This window comes from Bombina bombina, chromosome 1 (genome assembly GCF_027579735.1).
Source record: "Bombina bombina isolate aBomBom1 chromosome 1, aBomBom1.pri, whole genome shotgun sequence".
Taxonomy (NCBI): domain Eukaryota; kingdom Metazoa; phylum Chordata; class Amphibia; order Anura; family Bombinatoridae; genus Bombina; species Bombina bombina.
In genome coordinates, this window is record NC_069499.1 from 1,549,997,370 (window position 1) to 1,550,023,722 (window position 26,353).

At 41.9% G+C, this 26,353-nt stretch overlaps 1 protein-coding gene across 4 annotated transcripts in view; it reads left to right on the plus strand.

Moving 5' to 3' along the window:
- The window catches only part of TMEM94 (transmembrane protein 94), a 105,067-nt gene that overhangs the window by 53,325 nt on the left and 25,389 nt on the right, over positions 1–26,353 (plus strand). For all 4 annotated transcript variants that reach the window (XM_053708993.1, XM_053708987.1, XM_053709007.1 and 1 more), the window contains exons 16-18: positions 25,061–25,234; positions 25,658–25,760; positions 26,023–26,240. In XM_053708993.1, coding sequence (XP_053564968.1) covers positions 25,061–25,234; positions 25,658–25,760; positions 26,023–26,240 — 495 coding nt within the window. The remainder of the gene's footprint in view (positions 1–25,060; positions 25,235–25,657; positions 25,761–26,022; positions 26,241–26,353) is intronic.

Sequence of the window (26,353 nt, forward strand, 5' to 3'; positions counted from 1 at the left end):
AATTAGGAGAATAGCACTCCTCGGTTTTAACACATATCATATGAAACCTATATGCTGCTAGTGAAATAGAGAGGCCATATCCCATTTTGGTTTTAACTAATCGCAAGTGAGCTTTTTGTTTAAATAATGCTGGCATATATGGTTATACAGGATATGGCTACAAAACGCGTAAGCCACGGCTGGAGCTACACTCCACTATTCTTATTGCTGTGCTTTATGTAACGTTTTAAGGCTTTAATAAAGGAACTTTTGTTTTGATACAAGAGAGCCAGCATCTTCATTTTTTATATGACTATAGCTTCCCCTGGATAGATTTGGTTTCTTCTGTTTCATGTTCTGAAGAATCCTGTAAAGGCAAGAACCTTCTTTCAGTTACTCTTAGATCTATTATCTATGGGAATAATTGTCCCACTTCCAAGGTTGGAACAAGGCCAGGGGTTTTATATTAACCTTTTTATTGTTCCCAAGAAGGAGGATACTTCTAGGCCACTTCTGGATTTTACGACTTTAAACAAGTTTCTTAAGGGTCCTTCTTTTAAGATGGCGACAATTCAGACCATTCTACCACTTTTTGTACAAGGGCAGTTTATATCTACAATAGATATAGGGATATAAGCACCCATAGAGATTATCATCTGTTTCTAAGATTTGTGTTCCTGGACAATTTTTGCAGTTACTATTCCAAGATTGAGCTTTTGGGACGCAGACTTCTCTGTCGCTAGTCTCTTCATCCGGAGAAGTGTTTTTGTTATTTGGAAGTTTTCTATCAGATTGTGGATATAGATCCGATGGCTTCTCAATTGAACATCAAGCTTCCCAGATATTTTGAGAGTTTTAGGGATCTTCAGGCAGAGTTTGTGGTTGTTCTAGTATGTCCTTGGTTGCTTTGTCTGGCTCACGTTTCCATCTTTTGTTCTGTTACCAAGAGTGATAGCTAGGATCAAGAACGTAAATCAGTAATTCTGATTTCTCCAGCTTGGCCTTGCAGATCTTGGTTTGCAGATTTGTTACAGATGTTCAGTTGTCCACCGTGCGCCACAACCTTCTGTCTTAAGTGCTGTTTTTTTTTTTCCATCAGGTTCTCAAGTCTTGCAGCTTGATGGCTTGGAGACTGAATGCTCGGTTTTTAGACAGTTTTTTTTCTTATTCTATTATTGAGACCTTGATTTAGGCTCATAATCCTGTGACAAGAAATCTTTTTCAGAGTTTGGAATGCTTTTATTTCTTGGTTTGTGAAGTATGGTTATTGGCTGGCACTTTTTTAGAATTCCTTGAATGTTTCAGTTTCTTCAGGATGGTTTTGATAAGGGTTTATCTGCTTTTTTTCTTTTACAAGATACAATGAGTCCACGGATTTCATCCTTGTGCGATATCGCCTCCTGGTCATCAGGAGGAGGCAAAGAGCTCCACAGCAGAGCTGCATAAATAGCTCCTCCCTTCCCTCCCAACCCAGTCATTCTCTTTGCCTGTGTTAGTGATAGGAAGAGGTAAAGTGAGGTCTTAGTTTAGATTCTTCAATCAAGAGTTTTTTATATTTAAATGGTGCCAAAGTGTACTATTTTACTATAGGGCAGCCTCTGGAGTTATAGCCTTTTCAGGCTACGGGAACTGGTGCGGTTTTGGCTTCACTGCGCCTCCCATAATTGTGCTGCTCTTCTGTGTATGGTCTTAGAGAATGTTAACTAAGACCCTTCTGCCTTCACAGGACCTCAGGAGGAAGAGTGGACCTCTTGACACTGTGAGATTATGATGCTGTTCCTCAGCATGGAGGTAAGTGCAGTCTTTTATTTTTTGCTGGGGCTCTGCAGCATATCTCAGAACCGACTGTACTCTGCCTGTTATATTAGGGGCTATGGACCTAAGGGCTTCCCTTTGACAGTATGTAGGTTCTCATTAATTTAAAGAGAAAAATGAGAACCGACATACTGCTTATTTCTCAAGACATTCTGGCATTTTAGAACTTAGCCTAGAAGCGCTGGGATATTTATGTTGGTATGCACTTGAACTGTAACGTACATTGCTCTATTTAAGCTTATTGTTTATAGAGATGGCTGATGCTGGGGGTAGTGCCGGAGTTGGGAAGTGTTTTACTGGACTCCGGTACACGGCGGTACTTTACTTATTTTTGCCGGGTTTGTTTTTGGTATTTTTCCTCCCACGAAGGGCGGGGCTTAGTGTTCGCGCGCTTAGCCGTGCAGTTACTACTCGACTAAGTTCCGGTTGGCACCGTCTCCTCACGGCTCCTAAGCCCGCTTGTTGCAATATCTTACAAGCGATATTAGGTGCGCCGTCCTTGAGGAGATAAGTTTGGTCATGTGAAGGCAAGTAGGAGCCGCAGCAGAGCTGCGGCGAGGTGACTGCTTGATTTTTCTGGAATACCAGTGTGTTATTTTTCTAAGGCTCACGTGCAGGGAGTGTAGGGTATAAATTAAACAGCTTTCTCTCTGCCTATTTCTATATCAGGCTTTAATTCAGAAGGTTGTTTTTTTCTTAAAGACATAGTTCATTGGACTGATTTTTACCAATATATTATCAGTATCTTGACCAAGCTTGCCTTTGCTTATGCTATCATGGATGACATTGAACAAAGTACATGTCCTATGTGTTTAGATGCCATTGTGGAACCCCCTGTTACGCTTTGTCCCTCATGTATTGAGAGGGCTTTACAGTGTAAAGAACACATTTTCTTTAATAAAGATATATCTAATGAATGTTCTCAGACTGATGAGATTCAGGGTATGCCGCAACTTCCTCCCCAAGCGTCACAGCCTTTATAGCCTGCTCAGGCGACGCCGTGTTCTTCAACTGTGTCTGCTTCATTCACTCTGCAGGATATGGCTGCAGTTATGTCATCCACTCTTTCAGAAGTTTTATCTAAGTTGCCAGTGTTGCAAGGCAAACACAGTAGGAAAGAGGCCCAGGTGGTCCCTGCGACTTCTGATGCTTTGATGGCGATCTCCGATGTACCCTCCCAGGGCTCTGAAGTGGGGGGTAGGGAGGCTCTGTCTGAAGGAGAACTGTCTGAGTCAGGAAGTGCATTGCCCCAGACAGATTCGGACGTGATGTCTTTCAGGTTTAAGCTTGAACACCTCCGTCTGTTACTACGGGAGGTTTTAGTGACTCTGGACGACTGACTCTATTGTGGTCCCTCCAGAGAAATTGAGTAAGATGGACAGATATTTGGAGGTTCCTTCTTATTCTGACGTTTTTCCGGTTCCTAAAAGAATTTCGGAAATTATTGCTAGGGAATGGGAAAGACTGTATCCCCGTTCACGACCCTTTCCTTTATTTTATAAGAAGATGTACCCTATAGCTGACAACGTTCGTGATTCTTGGCAGACGATCCCTAAGGTGGAGGGAGCAATCTCTACCCTGGCTAAGCGTACGACTATCCTTATCGAGGACAGTTGTGCTTTCAAAGACCCCATGGATAAAAAGTTGGAGGGTCTTCTCAGAAACTATATGTTCATCAAGGGTTTCTATTGCAAACCGACGGCCTGCATTGTAACAGTCACAACTGTGGCTGCCTTTTTGGTTTGACGCTCTAGAAGAGTCTCCTAGGACTGAGACTTCTTTAGAAGAAATACAGATAGAATTAAGGCCCTTAAACTGTCTTAATTCTTTTATTACGGATGCCTCCTTTCAGATCACCAAATTGGCGGCTAAGAATTCAGGATTCTCCATCTTAGCACAAAGAGCCTTATGGTTAAAATCTTGGTCTGCGGGATGTGTCCTCTAAATCCAAGCTCTTGGCTATTCCTTTCAAGGGAAAGACCCTGTTCGGGGCCTGACTTGAAGGAGATCATTTCGGACATTGCGGGAGGTAAGGGGTCATCTCTCCCTCAAGATAAAACATCTAAGGCAAAGGGAATGACAGAGTAATTTTCAAGGGAATCCCCTCTTCCTCTTCCACTAAACAGGAAGGGAATTTTTTCACAAGCCAAGTCCACCTGGAGACCCAACCAGGCTTGGAATAAGGGTAAACAACCCTATCCGGGACCAGATCTAGTAGGGCGGGCAGACTCCTCTCTTTGTCCTACGGCTTGGATAAGAGACATTCAGGATCCCTGGACACTAGAAATCGTGCCTCTAAGGGTATCAGTTGGAGTTTCAAAAAAGAGGCGTTCTTACGCTGTGTAAGAGATCTCTCCTTCATGGAGTAATACGCCCCGTTCCAATTCAGGACAGGGGCAGGGGTTTTACTCAAATCTCGTTTGTAGTTCCCAAAAAAGAGGGAACGTTTCGACCCATTTTAGATCTCAAAAGTCTAAACAAGTTTCAACAGAGTTCCATCCTTCAAGATGGAAACTATTCGGACCATTCTTCCATTGATCCAGACGGGTCCAATATATGACTACCGTGGATCTAAAGGATGCATATCTTTATATTCCTATCCACAGAGATTATCACAAGTTCCTAAGGGTTTGCCTTCCTGGACAAACATTTTCAGTTTGTGGCCCTTCCTTTCGGTCTGGCCACGGCACCCAGAATCTTCACATGGTTCTGGGGTCTCTGCTGGCGGTTCTAAGACCGTGGGGCATTGCTGTGGTGCCTTATCTGTACGTATTCTGATCCAGGCGCGTCATCTTATCAGCTAGCTAAGTCCCATACCGATATTATTCTGTCTTTTCTAAGGACTCATGAGTGGAAGGTGAACCTCGAGAAAAGTTCACTAATTCCACAGACAAGGGTTCCCTTCCTGGGAACTCTAATCGACTCTCTATCCATGAAGATCTTTTGAAGAAGTCCCGAAAGTTAAAGATTCTAAATATATGCCGATCCCTTCAGTCCAATCCTCGGCCGTCAGTGGCTCAGTGCATGGAGATAATTAGATTAATGGTGGCAGCAATGGACATCATTACGTTTGCACGTTTCATCTCAGACCTCTACAACTGAATATGCTCAGACAGTGGAATGGAGATTATGCAAATTTGTCTCCTCAAATAGATCTAGATCAGGAGTACAAGGGACTCTCTTCTGTGGTGGTTGTCACTGGAGTCATCTGTCACAGGGGACATGCATTCCGCAGACCCTCATGGGAGAATAGTGACAACGGATGCCAGTCTGATATGATGGGGAGCAGTCTGGAATTCCTTGAAAGCTCAAGGTGTAGGGACTCGATCGGAGTCTCTACTTCCCATCAACCATTCTGGGAGTTGAGAGCGAATATTCAATGCACTTCAGGCTTGGCCTCAGTTGACTTCGACCAAATTAATCAGATTCCAGTCGGACAACATCACGACTGTAGCTTACATCAATCATCAGGGAGGAACAAGGAGTTCCAGCGATGACACGACAGTAACCAGGGATATTTCAGTGGGTGGAGACTCACTCTTGTATCTGTCAGCAATCCACATCCCAGGAGTGGGACAATTGGAGGCGGATCTTTTGAGCAGACAGACGTTTCATCCGGGGGAATGGGAACTCCATCCGAAGTATTTTTCCAGCGCTGATTCTCAGATGGGGCAGGCCGGAGCTGGGATCTTATGGCGTCTCGGTTAGAATGCCAAAGCTCCCGACATATGGATCCAGGTCTAGGGATCCTCAGGCCGAACTGATAGATGCCTTGGCAGTGCCTTGGTTGTTCGACCTAGCTTATGTGTTTCCTCCGTTTGCTCTCCTTCCTGGGTGATTAGCTCGAGTCAAACAGGAGAGGGCTTCTGGTGATTCTCATCGCTCCTGGGTGACCTTGCAGGACTTGGTACGCCGATCTTGTGGACATGTCATCTCTGCCACCGTGGAAGCTTCCATGAGGGCAGGACCTTCTCATTCAGGGACCCTTCCATCATGCCGAAGTCTAATTTCTCTGCAGCTGACTGCTTGTGAGATTGGAACGCTTGATTTTATCTAAGCGAGGGGTTCTCTGATTCGGTCATTGATACCTTGATTCAGGCTCGTAAGCCTGTTACTAGAAAGATTTACCATAGGATATGGCTAAATATCTTTATTGGTGCGAATCGCCAAGGGCTACTCATGGAGTAGGGTTAGGATTCCTAGGATTTTGTCTTTTCTCCAAGAAGGATTGGAGAAAGGGTTGGTCAGCAAGTTCCTTAAAGGGATAGATTTCTGCTTTGTCTATTTTGCTTCACAAGCGTCTGGCAGATGTTCCAGATGTTCAATCTTTTTGTCAGGCTCTGACTAGAATCAGGCCTGTGTTTAGACCAATTGCTCCTGCTTGGAGTTTTGAATTTAGTTCTTAATGTTCTTCAAGGGGTTCCGTTTGAACCTATGCATTCCATAGATATTAAGTTGTTATCTTGGAAAGTTTTATTTTTGGTTGCTATTTCTTCTGCTCGCAGAGGTTTCTGAGCTTTCAGGCATTACAAGGTGATTCTCCTTGTCTTATTTCCCATGCAGAATGAAGGTAGTGTTGCGTACCAAACCTGGTTTTCTTCCTAAGGTTGTTTCAAATAAAAGTATTAATCAGGAAATTGTTGTTCCTTCCTTGTGTCCTAACCCTTCTTCTAAGAAGGAGCGACTGTTACATAATTTGGACGTGGTCCGTGCCTTGAAGTCTTACTTACAGGCGACTAAGGAGTTTTGTCAATCTTCTTCCCTGTTCGTTTGTTTCTCTGGGAAGCGTAGGGGCCAGAAAGCTACGGCTACCTCTATTTCTTTTTGGCTGAAGAGTATCATTCGTTTTGCATATGAGACTGCTGGACAGCAGCCTCCTGAACGTATTACGGCTCATTCCACTAGGGCTTTGGCTTCCTCATGGGCATTTAAACATGATGCTTCTGTCGAACAGATTTGCAAAGCTGCGACTTGGTCTTCTCTTCACACTTTTTCAAAATTTTACAAATTTGATACTTTTGCCTCATCCAAGGCTGTTTTTGGGAGGAAAGTTCTTCGAGCAGTGGTGCCTTCCGTCTAGGTTCTCTTGTCCCTCCCGTTTCATCCGTGTCCTATAGCTTTGGTATTGTATCCCACAAGTAAGGATGAAATCCGTTGACTCATCCTATGTTGTAAAAGAAAAGGGAAATTTATTCTTACCTGATAAATTTGTTTCTTTTACAATACGATGAGTCCACGGCCCCCCTGTTTTTATGAGACAGGTCTTTAGGTATTTTTGTTAAACTTCAGTCACCTCTGCTCCTTGGCTTTTCCTTTCTCTTCCTAACTTCGGTCTAATGACAGGGTTGGGAGGGAAGGGGGGGAGCTATTTATGCAGCTCTGCTGTGGAGCTCTTTGCCTCCTCCTGCTGACCAGGAGGCGATATCCCACAAGTAAGGATGAAATCCGTGGACTCATCGTATCGTAAAAGAAACAAATTTAACAGGTAAGAATAAATTTCCCTTTTTTTGACTCTTTCAGTGTTTGCTTCTCTAGAAGCTTCTTACATTGAGATTTGCTCCAGCTTGAGGGGCCTTATGATCTAAAGGTCTCTGGGGCTGGCGCGATTATTAAAGAATAGTCTGCTGTCCTTCTGTTTCCCCTGGGGGAATGATCTAAAGCCACTTTTTAACCTGAAAACAGGGGGTCACACTAGAGGGGCGTATTCTGCATTTCTGTTGAAAAAGTGCAAAATAAATTTTTGGATTTTAAACATCCTACAAACAAATAATTTAACCATTCACACAAAATTAAGGAGGGAAACATTTTATGTTGTTATTGTGTAAAATGGGATGAACATTGGCGTTCCATGGGTGAATATGATTTGTCCCTCTAATCCAGCATAATTTTGTAAAGATTTTCGCTCTACAGATCTCCGTTTTCCACCCCCCCCAACTATAAAAGGTTGTGAGCTTTCTCAAAAACATTCAAAATACTTATAACCCAAATAGAAAAACACAATGCATACTAAAATATAGGTGATTGTAAGATTTTTAAAGTGCGCCCCTGCTCCCTTCACTCCACAGTGCGAAATTTCCCTTTCCAGTGAGCTCTATTACTTTCAATAGAGGAAACGTCTCGCTACTCGCAAGGGCTGCCCTTTTACTACTGTTACACCAGGGCAGCCCCTGCAGGGGTCGGCAAGGAAAAACAAGTCTGAAATTGCGAGGTTTAGAATTGTCAGGCCCTTAGGATCTAGCCAGGTGGTATAATTAATTTCCCCTCTTTAGAAACTTAAAGAGATAGTCTAGTGAAAATTAACTTTCATGATTCAGATAGAACATGCACCTTTCTAATTTACTCCTATTCATTTTTTCTTTGTTCTCTTTGTATCTTTATTTTAAAAAAACAGGAAAGTAAGCTTATGAACTGGCCGCATTTTTGGTTCAGCACCTGGGTAGGCGCTTACTGATTGGATGGCTATATTTTAGACACCAATCAGTCAAGTGCTAGCCCAGGTGCTTAAACAAAAATGGGCCGGCTTAAAAGTTGTACATTTTAGCGTTTTTAAAACAAAGATGCCAAGAGAACGAAGAAAATTCGATTAATAGGAATAAATCAGAAATGTTTCTTAAATTTGCAGGGTTCTATCTGAATTTTGAAAGTTTAATTTTGACTATACTATCCCTTTAATTTGGTTCTAAGTATTCTGTTCATGCACACTCACCTTTTCTCCAACATTGGTGTGTCCGGTCCACGGCGTCATCCTTACTTGTGGGAATATCTCTTCCCCAACAGGAAATGGCAAAGAGTCCCAGCAAAGCTGGCCATATAGTCCCTCCTAGGCTCCGCTCACCCCAGTCATTCTCTTTGCCGTTGCACAGGCAACATCTCCACGGAGATGGTTAAGAGTTTGTGGTGTTTAGTTGTAGTTTTTTATTCTACTATCAAGAGTTTGTTATTTTAAAATAGTGCTGGTATGTACTATTTACTCTGAAACAGAAAAGGATGAAGAATTCTGTTTGTGAGAGGAAGATGATTTTAGCAGACAGTAACTAAAATCGATTGCTGTTTCCACATAGGACTGTTGAGATGAAGTAACTTCAGTTGGGGGAAACAGTTAGCAGACTTTTCTGCTTAAGGTATGACTAGCCATATTTCTAACAAGACTGTGTAATGCTGGAAGGCTGTCATTTCCCCTCATGGGGACCGTGGTAAGCATTTTCTTAGTCTCAAACAGAATAAAGGGCTTAATATGGGCTATAAAACTGGTAGACCACTTTTATGGGCTAAATCGATTGCTTTATTTGGACATTTTATACATGTTTATGCTGATAATTCACACTTATAAACTTGGGGAACGTTTTTTAACCGTCCAGGCACTATGTTAGACACCTTTTCCAGTCAGGAAGGGCCTTCCCAGTTGTAGGCTGAGCCTCATTTTCGCCGCCATTACTGCGCAGTTGTTTTTGTGAGCAAGACATGCAGATGCATGTGTGAGGACATGAAAGCAGTTTGGAAAAGTTCCTAAAAGGCGTCATTTGGTATCGTATTCCCCTCTGGGCTTGGTAAAGTCTCAGCAAAGGCTGTAGCTGGGACTGTATAGGGGTTTAAATCTGTAACCGGCTCCGGTTTCGTTATTTTAAGGGTTAAAGCTCTGAAAATTGGTGTGCAATACTTTTAATGCTTTAAGACACTGTGGTGAAATTTTGGTAAATGTTGAACAATTCCTTCATATTTTTTTACATATTCAGTAATAAAGTGTGCTCTTTTAAATTTAAAGAGACAGTAACGGTTTTGTTTTAAAACGGTTTTTTGTGCTTTATTGACAAGGTTTAAGCCTGTTTAACATGTCTGTGTCTTCAGATAAGCTATGTTCTATATGTATGAAAGCCAATGTGTCTCCCCCTTCAAAATTGTGTGATAATTGTGCCATAGCGTCCAAACAAAGTAAGGGACAGTACTGCCACAGATAATGAAATTGCCCAAGATATTTCCTCAGATGAAGGGAGTAGACATGGTTCTACATCCTCTCCTTCTGTTTCTACGCCAGTTTTGCCCACGCAGGAGGCCCCTAGTACTTCTAGCGCGCCAATGCTTATTACCATGCAACATATTGACGGCTGTAATGGATAACTCCATAGCAAATATTTTATCCAAAATGCCTGCATATCAGAGAGAAAGCGCGAATTGCTCTGTTTTAAACACTGAAGAGCAGGAGGGCGGCTGATGATAATTGTTCTGTCATACCCTCACACCAATCTGAAGGGGCCATGAGGGGAGGTTTTGTCAGATGGGGAAATTTCAGATTCAGGAAAAATTTCCCAACAGGCTGAACCTGATGTTGTGACATTTAAATTTAAGTTTAGAACATCTCCGCACACTGCTTAAGGAGGTGTTATCTACTCTGGATGATTGTGACAACTTGGTCATTCCAGAAAAATTATGCAAGATGGACAAGTTCCTAGAGGTTCCGGTGCACCCCGACGCTTTTTCCTATACCCAAGCGGGTGGCGGACATAGTGAATAAGGAGTGGGAGAAGCCCGGCATACCTTTTGTTCCCCCTCCTTATATTAGAGAAATGATTTCCTATGGTCGACCCCAGAAAGGACTTATGGCAGACTAGTCCCTAAGGTCGAGGGGGGCAGTTTTCTACTCTAAACAAGCGCACTACCCTTATTCCTATCGAGGATCGTTGTGCTTTCACAGATCCTATGGATAAAAAATTGGAAGGTTTGCTTAAAAAGATTTTTGTACAGCAAGGTTACCTTCTACAACCCATTTCGTGCATTGTTCCTGTCACTACAGCAGCGTGGTTCTGGTTCGAGGAACTAGAAAAGTCGCTCAGTAGAGAGACTCCATATGAGGAGGTTATGGACAGAGTTCACGCACTTAAGTTGGCTAACTCTTTTATTTTAGATGCTGCTTTGCAATTAGCTAGATTAGCGGCGAAAAATTCAGGGTTTTGCAATTGTGGCGCGCAGATCGCTCTGGCTAAAGTCTTGGTCAGCGGATGTATCATCCAAGACAAAATTGCTTAACATCCCCTTCAAGGGTAAAACTCTCTTTGGACCAGAATTGAAAGAGATTATCTCAGACATCACTGGGGGAAAGGGTCACGCCCTCCCACAAGATAGGCTTTTCAAGGCCAAGAATAAGTCTAATTTTCGTTCCTTTCGTAATTTCAGGAACGGACCGGGCTCTAATTCTGCATCCTCTAAGCAAGAGGGTAACCTCACAGACGAAACCAGCCTGGAAACCGATGCAAGGCTGGAACAAGGGTAAGCAGGCCAAGAAGCCTGCCGCTTCTAACAAAACAGCATGAAGGAGTAGCCCCCGATCCGGGACCGGATCTAGTGGGGGGCAGACTCTCTCTCTTTGCTCAGGCTTGGGCAAGAGATGTTCAGGATCCCTGGACGCTAGAAATAGTTTCTCAGGGTTATCTTCTGGAATTCAAGGAACTACCCCCAAGGGGAAGGTTCCACATGTCTCACTTATCCTCAAACCAAATAAAGAGACAGGCGTTCTTACATTGTGTAGAAGACCTGTTAAAGATGGGAGTGATACACCCAGTTCCAATGACGGAACAAGGAATGGGATTTTACTCAAATCTGTTCGTAGTTCCCAAAAAAGAGGGAACCTTCAGACCAATTCTGGATTAAAGATCCTAAACAAATTTCCAGGGTACCATCGTTCAACAATGGAATCCATTCGAACGATTCTACCCACTATCCAGGAAGGTCAATTTATGACTACCGTGGATCTAAAGGATGCGTGGCTACAAATTCCTATCCACAAAGAACATCATCAGTTCCTAAGGTTCGCCTTTCGGACAAACATTACCAGTTTGTGGCCCTCCCATTCGGATTAGCCCACTGCTCCAAGGTTTTCACAAAGGTACTCGGGTCCCTTCTAGCGGTTCTAAGACCGAGGGGCATTGCAGTAGTTACCATACTTGGACGACATTCTAATACAAAGTGTCGTCCCTTTCAAATCAAAGGCTCATACAGACATCGTTCTGTCCTTTCTCAGATCTCACGGGGTGGAAGGTGACATAGAAAAGAGTTCTCTGTCTCCGTCAACCAGAGTTCCCTTCGTTGGGAACAATAATAGATTCCTTAGAAATGAAGATCTTTCTGACAGATGTCAGAAAGTCAAAACTTCTAAGCGCTTGTCAAGTTCTTCATTCTGTTCCACGTCCTTCCATAGCTCAGTGCATGGAAGTAGTAGGGTTGATGGTTGCGGCAATGGACATAGTGCCTTTGCGCGAATTCATCTAAGACCATTACAAACTGTGCATGCTGAAACAGTGGAATGGGGACTATACAAACTTGTCTCCAGTGATTCAAGTAGATCAGAAGACCAGAGATTCACTCCGTTGGTGATATCCCTGGACCACCTATCCCAGGGAATGAGCTTCCGCAGACCAGAGTGGGGTCATTGTCACGACCGACGCCAGTCTAGTGGGGCTGGGGTGCGGTCTGGGAATCCCTGAAAGCTCAGGGACTATGGTCTCGGAAGAGTCTCTTCTCCCGAATAAACTTTCTGGGAACTAAGAGCGATATTCAATGCTCTAGGGCTTGGCCTCAGCTTGCAAGGCCAGATTCATAAGATTCCAATCAGACAACATGACGACTGTTGCGTATATCAATCATCAGGGGGGAACAAGGAGTTCCCTGGCGATGAAAGAAGTAACCAAAATAATACAATGGGCGGAGAATCACTCCTGCCATCTATCTGCGATCCACATCCCAGGTGTGGAAAACTGGGAAGCGGATTATCTGAGTCGTCAGACATTCCATCCGGGGGAGTGGAAACTCCACCCGGAGATTTTTGCCCAATTGACTCAATATAGGGCATTCCAGACATGGATCTGATGGCGTCTCGTCAGAACTTCAAGGTTCCTTGCTACGGGTCCAGATCCAGGGATCCCAAGGCGACTCTAGTGGATGCACTAGTAGCGCCTTGGACCTTCAACCTAGCTTATGTGTTTCCACCGTTTCCTCTCATTCCCAGGCTGGTAGCCAGGATCAAACAGGAGAGGGCCTCGGTGATCTTGATAGCCCCTGCGTGGCCACGCAGGACTTGGTATGCAGACCTGGTGAATATGTCATCGGGTTCCACCATGGAAGCTACCTTTGAGACAGGACCTTCTTGTTCAGGGTCCATTCGAACATCCAAATCTGGTCTCCCTCCAGCTGACGGCTTGGAGATTGAACACTTGATTCTATCAAAGCGTGGGTTTTCAGATTCCGTGATAGATACTCTGGTTCAAGCCAGAAAACCGGTAACTAGAAAGATTTACCATAAGATATGGAAAAGATATATCTGCTGGTGTGAATCCAAGGGATTACCTTGAATAAGATAAAAAATTCCTAAGATTCTTTCCTTTCTGCAAGGAAGGTTTGGATAAAGGATTATCTGCGAGTTCTCTAAGGGACAGATTTCTGCTTTATCTGTCTTACTACACAAACGACTGGCAGCCATGCCAGATGTTCAAGCATTTGTTCAGGCTCTGGTTAGGATCAAGCCTGTTTACAGACCTTTGACTCCTCCCTGGAGTTTAAATTTTGTTCTTTCAGTTCTTCAAGGGGTTCCGTTTGAACCTCTACATTCCATAGATATTAAGTTGTTATCTTGGAAGTTTTGTTTTTGGTTGCTATTTCTTCTGCTAGAAGAGTTTTGAGTTATCTGCTCTGCAGTGTGCTCCGCCCTATCTGGTGTTTCCATGCAGATAAGGTGGTTTTGCGTACTAAGCCTGGTTTTCTTCCAAAGGTTGTTTCTAACAAAAATATTAACCAGGAGATAGTTGTACCTTCTTTGTGTCCGAATCCAGTTTCAAAGAAGGAACGTTTGTTACACAATTTGGACGTAGTCCGTGCTCTAAAATTCTATTTAGAAGCTACAAAGATTTTCAGACAAACATCTTTTCTGTTTGTCGTCTATTCTGGTAAAGGAGAGGTCAAAAAGCGACTTCTACCTCTCTTTCTGGCTTAAAAGCATCATTCCGATTGGCTTACGAGACTGCCGGACGGCAGCCTCCTGAAAGAATCACAGCTCACTCCACTAGGGCTGTGGCCTCCACATGGGCCTTCAAGAACGAGGCTTCTGTTGATCAGATATGTAAGGCAGCGACTTGGTCTTCACTGCACACTTTTGCCAAATTCTACAAATTTGATACTTTTGCTTCTTCGGAGGCTATTTTTGGGAGAAAGGTTTTGCAAGCCGTGGTGCCTTCCGTTTAGGTAACCTGATTTGCTCCCTCCCTTCATCCGTGTCCTAAAGCTTTGGTATTGGTTCCCACAAGTAAGGATGACGCCGTGGACCGGACACACCAATGTTGGAGAAAACAGAATTTATGCTTACCTGATAAATTACTTTCTCCAACGGTGTGTCCGGTCCACGGCCCGCCCTGGTTTTTTAATCAGGTCTGATGAATTATTTTCTCTAACTACAGTAACCACGGTACCATATGGTTTCTCCTATATTTTTTCCTCCTGTCCGTCGGTCGACATGACTGGGGTGGGCGGAGCCTAGGAGGGGACTATATGGCCAGCTTTGCTGGGACTCTTTGCCATTTCCTGTTGGGGAAGAGATATTCCCACAAGTAAGGATGACGCCGTGGACCGGACACACCGTTGGAGAAAGTAATTTATCAGGTAAGCATAAATTCTGTTTTTGTCTTGAAAGGTTTTGTTTCTTTTACCAATTCCTACTGTTAGAAGTATTTTTGTTTTGTCTGCTCTTTTCCGTGGGTCATCAAGATAAGGCTGTTTTGAGAGTTCGTTTTTTTTCTTGCCTTAAGGGGATACTAAATCCAATTTTCTTTTTTTTACAGGAGCCAGCCCATTTTTGGTTCAGCACCTGGGTAACGCTTGCTTATTGGTTGGCTGAATGTAGTCACCAATAAGCAAGCACTATCAAGGCTGCTGAACCTAAAATGGGCCGGCTCCTAAGCTTTACATTCCTTCTTTTCAAATAAAGATTGCAAAATAATAGGAGTAAATTAGAAAGTTGCCTAAAATTGCATGCTCTATCTGAATCGTGAAAGAAAAAATGTGGTTTTAGTGTCCCTTTAAATGTTGTCTTTAGACTTTTTTAGTCAGGAGTTTGTTGTTCTTACTTTTTTGTCCTAACCCAAAAGGTTCTAAGGAGAGGCTTCTTCTTATTTTGGATGTTGTAAGGGCTTTGACATTTTGTTTGCAGGCTAACAAGGATTTTTTCTGATTTTTGTTAAGGATTCCGATGTCAACTGATATTTATTTGGCTTCCTGATTGAAGCTTTTGATTCATAAGCTTTTTAGAGATGGGTTATCCTCCTCCTTTGCAAGGCAGCTCCTTGGGACCAGAGCAGTTGGATTGCCTGCTTTACTAGCTGAAGGCTGCATGTTGGATCACAGTTGTGGTTGTTTCTTCTCTACATATCGGGGCCCATTTGACCAGCTCCGTAGGGAGCTTGTAGGCCTGTGTTTCTGGCGAGTCTTCAGATTTTCAGGGGGTATTCAAGTTAACCAGCCTGAGCCTAAATACGTATATGTAACCTGTTAAAAATATTGGGGAGCACAACTCTGAGACCCATTTTGTAGATGTGAGGGTGTAAATTAATAGTAACTATGGTCTATATATGTTATATAAATATATAATAGACTAGCAATAGGTGTCCAACTAGTTATACTGAAATAGATAACATAAAAGAGGTAAAATGTCAAAAAATGCACTAAGGTAAATAACAAGGTAACCTTCATACTGTCACAAACGGTCCCCTCTCTCTCTCACGGCAACAAGGTTACATGATATAAAGTGTCTCGTAAGAGGACAGTGTAAGTGACCCCATGTTAAGTAAAACGTGGCGCAGTAAATTTCTTGAAAAATATACATATTCAACAAACTCAGCTTCTTAACTAGCTGTAAAACTTACATGACCATCATGAAATATAGGAACTTGATCTAGTTAGCTTGAAGATATTATAAATATTCCAAGACAAACTAGGTGATAATTGTAAGCATACTTGACTATGGAGGTGAAAAACGTATAAAAGTGATACCTTTTTTGTAAATAGCTAAAAGAGAGAATATTATGGAGCTACATGCTTATCAGAGATCTGATAATAATAATAATGTTATATTGACAGAAGTAACACTGGGTCAAATATATACATTACTACATTTACAGTCAAGATCAGTGGTATAGATAGCTAAGGAGTGGGTTTCGCTCAAATTGTAATAGAATAGGTGATTACAGATAGCTTAGATCACTACAATCAACTTTGTACTATAATAAAAGTTTGTATGTTGAACTATAGCCAAACTACATGTATAGATAAATTGACTGAGCAATCATTCTAAGAAAGGAGGTATACTGGGAGTAGTATCAGGTCCCTTGGGTAAGAACAGAGCAATTTAGGTAAGATTTCTAAGTGACAAAAAGAAAAAGAGGTGGTTCTATAATCACATCTTTAAAGTAGGAAGACTTCTGAAACATCTACATATCAGTGTATGGAATAATGAGATAGAAATAGTTTTCTCCCTATCCCTGCCGCAGACAGGGAGACCTTAACTTCAAAAGAGCTGTTGCTAGAAGTAAGAAAAGCATATATGGATAGTGAACCACCTTCTTTATTAGTCATTTTATCCAGACTCCTCGGTAATAGAACTGGCACCTAAAACTTAAAAGAAATCCTAAAAAAAAAGTCTCTATTATTAGACAATGTATCCAGTGGCGTCGCTACAGGGGGGGCAGATGCCCCCCCCCTGTCTGCCCCCAGCCCCAGGGCTTGTGTGAAGTTTGTGAACGGTCAGTGTTTTTTATTTTGAGAATAAATAACTGAGTTAGTAGTAATAAATAATATGTGCAGCGTGCCTCCCTGTGCTCAGTTCGAGCGGAAGAACCCCCACCCATCTACACGCAGCACCACTTGGCTCCAATATACTCCATGCTGCTATTTACTACTATGCTAGCCTCCTCCAGTTCCAGCCAGCCAGTCACGTTCCTACACAACACAAGGAAAATGACCAGAGCCTGGAGAGGAAGAGGGAGGAGCCACTAGGCGCTGTGGTGCAGGTCAGGACAAGAGCTCAGCTAGAGAGCGCGGGAAGGAGCCGAGCAGGACCAGCAGGCAGCAAGAAAATGACCTGGAGGTAAGTCACACAACAGGGTTACTTAGGACACGGCTAACGGCTCACACACTCTTTAACAGACTCCACCGAAAAAAAACACATTAGCTCCGTCTCCTTAGAGAATCTTCTGTAAAATGCTGCTGGCTGCTGCACATTCCCCTTTCAACAGTCATAATGTTTTTCCGGTATGGCTGACAAGGTGGCAGAAGTGACAACAATGTACATTTGCAGATTTTGACATCTAGAAGATGATTGAGTGTTGTCACTTCTGCCACCTTGTCAGCCATACCGGAAAAACATTATGACTGTTGAAAGGGGAATGTGCAGCAGCCAGCAGCATTTTACAGAAGCTTCTCTAAGGAGACCGAGATAATGTGTTTGTTTTTTCCAATAGAGTCTGTTACAGAGTGTGTGACCATCGGTCACTCTGCTCTGTGCTGTTTCAGGTAACTCCCCAGATAACTTACAACCAGTTTGTGTGAACTCACAAAAGATTTATTGACATTGTCAAAGCAGCTACCATAGTAATTGGAATAAATACTGGGGACAATGTGAATGAGTGGGTTGTAAATGGACAGGTAAACATCCTTTTTGTAAATTTGTTAGCACCAAGACAAATGTTTCTACTCTGGTAGGAAGATTTATGTTATAGAATACACACAAGCAGTGTACAGCTCCACAGTATCACAGGTGCAGGTGGTAGGCGGGACTGTCAACCTCTGAATACATAGAAGCGTAGAAAAATCCACAGCACCTCAATGAATTTTCAATGCTTTATTGAATCATCTTATTCCCATACAGGTACAAAGCAGGTAAGCAGCAACGTTTTGGGATATTATCCCTTAATCATGATAATGAGCCTCATCTGATGAGGTGCATTTATAGGCCTACATATTAACCCCATGTATACTGTTACAAAGTGAATTCTATCACTTAACACCACCACCTAGTGGTTACAAATATTATTACAATTAAACACATAAACAAAGTTAAAAACAATATACAATTTACCTATTCATCAGTTGATAAAAATATATATAAATCTTAACCAATACTTGATTTTTACTACAAGGCAATACTTTTTCTAGAAACCATTGCAAAGTTTTAATACAAAGGCATTTATTACAGAAACACTTTGAAATCCAGCTCTCTGTTGATTCCTTTAGGAATTAAAGCATCCAATTTATGTATCCAATAAGATTCCTTTTGTTTTAATATGGTTTCCCTATTGCCCCCTCTTCTTAGATTATCCACTCCATCAATTATTTGCCACCGTAATTGACTTATATTGTGGCCTGCATTCAAAAAGTGACATGATACAGGGGCTTCCTGATCCCCACATCTAATATTGGATCTGTGTTGACTCATCCTATCTCATACCCTTCTGGTGGTCTCACCAATATAGATTTTGGAACACGGGCATTTAATAAGGCATACGACATAGGATACGTCACACGTATAAAAATTGTTAATGCTAAATGTTTTACCTGTTTGGGGATGTTGGAATTCTGTCCCTTTAATGACTGCACTACAACTTGCACAGCCCAAGCATGGAAAAGTTCCATAACTCTTTTTAGTAATATATTTCTGTTTCTTCCGTGATCCCAAATCATTTCTAACTAGAATGTCTCCCAAATTTTGGACTCTGCGGTATGCCATCATTGGTGGTTTTTTAAAGGATACAACATCCAAATTACAATTTTTCAAAATATGCCAGTGTCTAGATATGTTTCTGATTTCTCTACTGATAGGGTTAAACTGTGTTACACAAACTACCCTTTCTTCAATCTCTTTCTTAGAAACACTATTACCTTTTTCTTCTGGCTCATTGACCCTTTTAATTTCATTCTCAATCAGTTTCACAGGGTATCCCCTTTGTATAAATTTATCCCCCATTTCTTGTAATCTGCTTGTGACTAAGGATTCCTCATTTACTATCCTTTTCACTCTTTTAAATTGACTACGTGGTAGAGAATTTTTTAAGGGTTCATTGTGAAAGCTTTCATACCTTAACAAAGTATTTCTGTTTCCTTTCGATGTAAATCAATCTTAAAATTACAATTAATTAGGGTTAATATAGTTAATATAGTTGGCGGCGGTGTAGGGGGATTAAGTTAGGGGTTAATATTTTTTAAATAGATGGCGACGGGGTAGGAGCTCACTTTAGGGGGTTGGTAAGGTAGATGGCGGCGGTGTAAGGGGCTCACTTTAGGGGGTAGGTAAGGTAGATGGCAGCGGGGTAGGGGCTCACTTTAGGGGGTAGGTAAGGTAGATGGCGGCGGGGTAGGGGCTCACTTTAGGGGGTAGGTAAGGTAGATTGCGGCGGGGTAGGGGCTCACTTTAGGGGGTAGGTAAGGTAGATGGCGGCGGTGTAAGGGGCTCACTTTAGGGGGTAGGTAATGTAGCTGGCGACGGTGTAGGGGGATCACATTGGGGGTTATACTTTTATTGTAGGTGGCGGCGGGTCCGGGAGCGGCAGTTTAGGGTTTATATACTTTATTAGGGATTGCGGCGGGGGATCGCGGTTGACAGGTAGATAGACATTGCGCATGCGTTAGGTGTTAGGTTTATTTAGCAGTTCGCGGTTGACATTACGCATGCGTTAGGTGTTAGGTTTATTTAGCAGTTCGCGGTTGACAGGTAGATAGACATTGCGCATGCGTTAGGTTTATTTAGCAAGTAGTTTAGGGAGTTACGGGGCTCCAATAGACAGCGTAAGGCTTACTACTGCTGCATTTTGTGACGAGGTGAAAATGGAGTAAGATTTCTCCATTTTCGCTACGTAAGTCCTTACGCTGTATATTGGATACCAAACTGCATGGTTTGGTATACCTGCTTATGGCCCAAAAAACTATGGGCGTAATTTCTATGTTACGCCGTATATGTGATACCAAACCAGTGCAAATTTCGGCGTCGCCGGCTTTTGCGGGCGACGCTGCATATCGGATCGCGCCCCTGAAGAGAGAATCGTTTATTTCTTTTCAGACAGACAATGTCACAACCGTGGCATATGTCAATCATCAAGGGGGGACTCACAGTCCTCAGGCTATGAAAGAAGTATCTCGGATACTTGTATGGGCGGAATCCAGCTCCTGTCTAATTTCTGCGGTTCACATCCCAGGTATAGACAATTGGGAAGCAGATTATCTCAGTCGCCAGACGTTACATCCGGGCGAATGGTCTCTTCACCCAGAGGTATTTCTTCAGATTGTTCAAATCTGGGGACTTCCAGAAATAGATCTGATGGCCTCTCATCTAAACAAGAAACTTCCCAGGTATCTGTTCAGATCCAAGGATCCTCGGGCGGAAAGCGGTGGACGCGTTGTCACTTCCTTGGAATTATCAACCTGCTTATATCTTTCCGCCTCTAGTTCTTCTTCCAAAAGTAATTTCCAAAATCCTAATGGAGCGTTCGTTTGTACTGCTGGTGGCTCCAGCATGGCCACACAGGTTTTGGTATGCGGATCTCGTTCGGATGGCCAGTTGCCAACCTTGGACACTTCCGTTAAGGCCAGACCTTCTATCTCAAGGCCCATTTTTCCATCAGAATCTCAAATCATTAAATTTGAAGGTATGGAGATTAAACGCTTAATACTCAGTCATAGAGGTTTCTCTGATTCAGTGATTAATACTATGTTACAGGCTCGTAATCTGTGTCTAGAAAGATCTATTACTGAGTTTGGAAGACTTACTTTTCTTGGTGTTCTTCACATAAATTCTTTTGGCATTCTTTTAGAATTCCTAGAATTTTACACTTTCTTCAGGATGGTTTGGAAAAAGGTTCGTCTGCAAGTTCCTTGAAAGGACAGATCTCTGCTCTTTCTGTACTTTTTCACAAAAAGATTGCTAATCATCCTGATATTCATTGTTTTGTACAGGCTTTGGTTTGTATTAAGCCTATCATTAAGTCAATTTCTCCTCCCTGGAGTCTTAATTTGGTTCTGAGGGCTTTACAGGCTCCTCCGTTTGAACCTATGCATTCTCTGGATATTAAATTACTTTCTTGGAAAGTTTTATTCCTTTTGGCCATCTCTTCTGCTAGAAGAGTTTCTGAGTTATCTGCTCTTTCTTGTGAATCTCCTTTTCTGATTTTTCATCAGAATAAGGCGGTGTTGCTGACTTCATTTAATTTTTTACCTAAAGTTGTGAATTCTAACAACATTAGTAGAGAAATTGTTGTCCCTTCTTTGTGTCCTAATCCTAATAATTCTCTGGAGAGATCTTTACATTCTTTGGATGTAGTTAGAGCTTTGAAATATTATGTTGAAGCTACTAAAGATTTCAGGAAGACTTCTAGTCTATTTGTTGTCTTTTCTGGTTCTAGGAAAGGTCAGAAGGCTTCTGCCATTTCTTTGGCATCTTGGTTAAAGTCTTTGATTCATCATGCTTATGTGGAGTCGGGTAAATCCCCGCCTCAAAGGATTACGGCTTATTCTACTAGGTCAGTTTCTACTTCCTGGGCTTTTAAGAATGAAGCTTCTGTTGATCAGATCTGCAAAGCAGCAACTTGGTCTTCTTTGCATACTTTTACTAAATTCTACCATTTTGATGTTTTTTCTTCTTCTGAAGCAGTTTTTGGTAGAAAAGTACTTCAGGCAGCTGTTTCAGTTTGATTCTTCTGCTTATAATTTCAGTTTTTTTTCATTTTAAGATTAAAACTTTTTGATTTGGGTTATGGATTATTTTTTCAGCGGAATTGGCTGTCTTGATTTTATCCCTCCCTCTCTAGTGACTCTTGCGTGGAAGTTCCACATCTTGGGTATTTGCTATCCCATACGTCACTAGCTAATGGACTCTTGGCAATTACATGAAAGAAAACATAATTTATGTAAGAACTTAGTAGAACAACCGGAATCCTCGCACTCAAAAAGGTTTAGTAAAAAAGGGTGAAAGTAAATAAAGTACCGCCAGGCTAAAGCTTAAAAATGTAAAGCTCCTTTATTTGAAAAATACATAAAAGGCACACACGCCAACAAGGTGGCAAGAGTCCATAAGGCCCACCCTTTTTGTGGTGGTTATGATTTTTTTGTATAAAGCACAATTATTCCAATTCCTTGTGCTTTCGCTGCTTTCTTATCACCCCACTTCTTGGCTTTTCGTTAAACTGAATTGTGGGTGTGGTGAGGGGTGTATTTATAGGCATTTTGAGGTTTGGGAAACTTTGCCCCTCCTGGTAGGAATGTATATCCCATACGTCACTAGCTCATGGACTCTTGCCAATATGAAAGAAATGAATTTATCAGGTAAGTTCTTACATAAATTAGGTTATTAAATGTGAAGTTTTATAAAGACCAGTGAGTGCCTATTTTTGCAATACTATCTGGATTACTATATGGCACCGTGGCATTAAGAGGAACTGTTTTATGGAGTGCATTTGTTTGGATTATCTATATATATATATATTTTAGTGCCCCCCCAGTTTTGACTCTGGTATCTTATGTGCCCCCCCTTTATATTGTTCTTAGAGTCGCCACTGAATATATCTAAATGATTTCAGGGCTACCCAAAAAAGTAAGGTAAGAGTTAGGCAAAATAAACAATTTGGTTATTCAGCTTGTGTGAACCTAAGCAATCCGTACATAACTACTTCTAATAATAGTAACATTGCTCTGGAATGTGTAACGACATCTTAAATAAAGGTAAAAAGAGGAAAAATGGAAACAAAAGCCATGGTTTTGGATATGAACCTGCACCAGAGCTATTTATAAGTATAGTCCCTGAAGTTTATCCTGCTTCATGATAGTTCTGACACAAAGCATGGTCAAATTGTGATCTTTCTTGCCCAGGGATCTGAGTTTCAATAAAGCCCCTTCCGTTATTAAGAAGGAAATATGTCTCCATTATATATTGGGTCTGTGGTTGATGGGAATACTTTCCTTATTCAGATAGAGCTGTATTTTCTTCATGAAGGCAACAGTCCCCTTTACATAGTGAAATTGCTCATGACTAAGATGTGTACTCCCTTTAAGGCAACCTCCACACTCAGGGCCTTTCAGAGTTTCATCAGTTCCTGGAAGATATGCTTTATAGGAGAATGCATTTCGGGTGTTATAGGATACTGCAGGTGATGCGACTGAATGAATGGCAGACCTCTCTGCCCAACAACTCCTCAGGCGCCGGGTCCCCGCGCAGCAGATAGCCTGTGTCTGGTTTTCTTTCAGACTCAGAGTGCTGAGGACACGGTATAGAGCTTGTTAATATAATGTTAGGCTTCTGCTGGGCCGGGACTGAAGGTTGAATGTAAATTTTATCACTCTGCTCTGGTTTAGGAGTAGCCGTGCCTTGTGCCAATGACTGTGTCAGTAAGGCTAGGAGGGAAGTAAGACTTGTCTTGAGACTCTGGAAGTGCCAGTCGATACGCTGTTGGGTACGTTGTTCCCATGCATCTAATACCTCCATGCTAATATTGCTATTTGAGGATGAGCCCTTTCTGAAGATCTTAGTGCAGTAGCTTCTATGTGTTCAATGTAAAAGAACGTAGTTGTATCTCCAAATCCACTCTTGGTTATGTAGTATTAGTGCCTGCTGTTTTAACCAAGAGGGGATTATGCAGTTATTTGGGCTGTGGTTTATAACGTTCACTGATGTAGAAAGCGCTCGGTGTGTTAGATGGCGCCGCTTATCACATGGTGTTGTTGAAGAGCTTAGACTGGAAGTGTGTCCTCGGAACAATGTTTTCTCCTTTTCCTTAGCTATTTAAAAGAAATGTGTTAGGACTTGGGCTCTGTAGAAGTGAATCCAGGTCCATTTTAATGAATTATTCTTAAATTTCAAGTCCATGAGCCAGGAGCTTCCGTGGAACACGCCTGGCTACTTCAGTAGTTGGCTCCGATTTAGTTTTATCACCAATTTTGCTTTGTTTTCTTGGTATATTTAGTTGAAAGCTAAACCTAGGAGGTTCATATGCTAATTTCTTAGACTTTGAAGGCCACCTCTAATCTAAATGCATTTTGACAGTTTATCACCACTAGAGGGCATTAGTTGATGTGTTTCATATAGATAACATTGAGCTCATGCACGGGAATTTACCGAGGAGTGAGCACTGATTGGCTAAAATGCAAGTCTGTCAAAAGAACTGATATAAGGGGGCAGTCTGCAGAGGCTTAGCTACAAGGTAATTACAGAGTTAAAACGTGTATTATTATAACAGTGTTGGTTATGCAAAACTGTGGAATGGGTAATTAAGGGATTATATCTATCTTTTAAAACAACAAAAGTTCTGGTGTTGACTGTATAAGTATAAATACAATTTCTTGTGGACTCCACAGCTTGGTTTGTTTCCCAGGAGTTTGTGGACTCTTACCACCGTTATGAAATACGATATAATTTATACTTGCCTGATAAATTTAATTTCTTTAATGGTAGTTAGAGTCCACAAGACCCACCTATTTTTTGCTAGATTTTAATTATTTTTTTCTGGATTCAGTTTAAAGTGATGTTAAACTTTACATATTTAAAATCAGGTCTGGAAAATGAGCGATATTTTGTTGGGACTTTTAATTGATCACTTCTAATGAAGATGCACTGTAATTGACTGTTTAATCTAGCTGTGCCATTCTTGTACCCTGTGCTCGGGCTGCCCACTTCAAAGCTCATATTTTTAGCAAGCCAACGGTTTGAACTGTTCTCCATTCGGTGCTCTAGCTAGAAAAAAAAGTGTCGTACTGCTAAAGAGTGCAGATTTGAGAACAGTTCCAACTGTTCGCTCACAAAAAAACAAGTTATATTGGGTATTAGAATTAAGCAAGATTAAATAGTAAGTTACAGCGCATCTTCATTAGAAGTGATCAACTAAATTAAGTGATCAACTAAATATCGCTTAGATTCCGTATGTGATATTAAAACGTGAAGTTTACCATCACTTTAAGTGTGCACCTCCCCTTTTTTTTTTTCCTTGCTCTTGTCCTTAACTTTCTTTTTCTCCTTGCTTGGTTATACTGTACATTAGACTGGTTTACCAGTGAGGTGGGGGAGGGTTTTTTTAAGGGCTCTTGGAGTTTTGGGAATCTTTGCCTCCTCCTAGTGGTCAGGAGTGGAATTCCCAGGAGTAATGGCTTGTGGACTCTCGCCACAATTAAATAAATTAATTTATATTTTCTCTTGAATATCATCTCCCTCTTGTGGTGGTTTATTGAATAACATTCTCTCATTGTTTATCTCCATGGTTAGGATTCACCCCTGGGGCCAAGGAATTGTTTAAGTTGCAGAATCATGTATCTATCTATCACCTCCCTAGTGAAGATACATCTAAGGAGACTCTACTCTCAAAGCTTCCAACCACTACCAAACGAAGACCCCCACTTAGTCAGATGATCAGCCTCTTTGTCAGAGATATCACAACAAGTAAGAAGCCTCAAGTCTCATAAGCCCTGAACATCTTTTCTATACCCTCCATGCTGTGCTGATTGTGAATTGATTACTTACATGTTGTCCTCTTCTTTCTCTCATCATCTCACCTTCATTATCTTCACACCCTGCTGGACCTTTTCACTCTTGCTTCATTGTTCTCTTCTAGTCTGTCTATCTTGCTTTCTGTCTATCGCTCTGTCTTCCTTTGTGTCTTTCTCGCACTCTCTCTCCTCCACTCCTCTCTCTCCCGTCTGTCTTTGCCTCTCTTTTTTATAACATTGCTTTGTGTAACCTCTGCCAGTCATTGTATTCCTTGTGATCATTTTCTGATAATTCATCAGTTTCAGTTTGTTTCTCACTCTTCCTTTCTCTGTTTCTGTGTTTGACTCTCTGACTCCCCACTCATGACGGTCACAGACACAGAGCAGATGCTGTCTCACGGAGCAGCTGACATTATTTTAGAGGCTTGCACAGATTTCTGGGATGGCGCAGACATCTTCCCACTAGCTGGGTCTGACAGGTACTCTTTATTCTTTTGTGTACAAACCTTACTTTACAGTGCTGCTCATTCTCACGTCAGGCAAAAAGCAATGTATGGAACACTCCTCTAACTGAGATTTTTTTTTACTGGCCTTAAATCTCCTATCACAACTTAACTATGGTTTATTATCTCTCCACCTCTCTCATTCCATCTTCCTTTCACTTTCCCTCTTTCCCTCTTTCCCTGTTCTTTTCTTTCACTTGCTTTTATACACTCCATACCATTTATCTCGATCTCTCAGGAAGAAGGTGTTAGATTTCTATCAACGAGCCTGTCTGTCCGGTTACTGCTCTGCTTTCTCCTACAAACCCATGCACTACTCCCTGTCCCCGCAACTCCATGGGAAGTGCATAGAGATGTCTCATACACCAGGGCAGGGTGCTAATCCAACAATCTGTGAAGTGAATGGAAGCACCACTCTGAAGGCCACCTGCCGACATGACAGCTGGAGCTCTGATGGTTAGTGTCCAAAAGTTACTGTGGTCTTACTAGGTCACATACTCTCATTCATTTTCCCCTCTCTTGTTCCCTCTACTCTTACATCATTGACTCTTGTTCTCTATTTACCATTT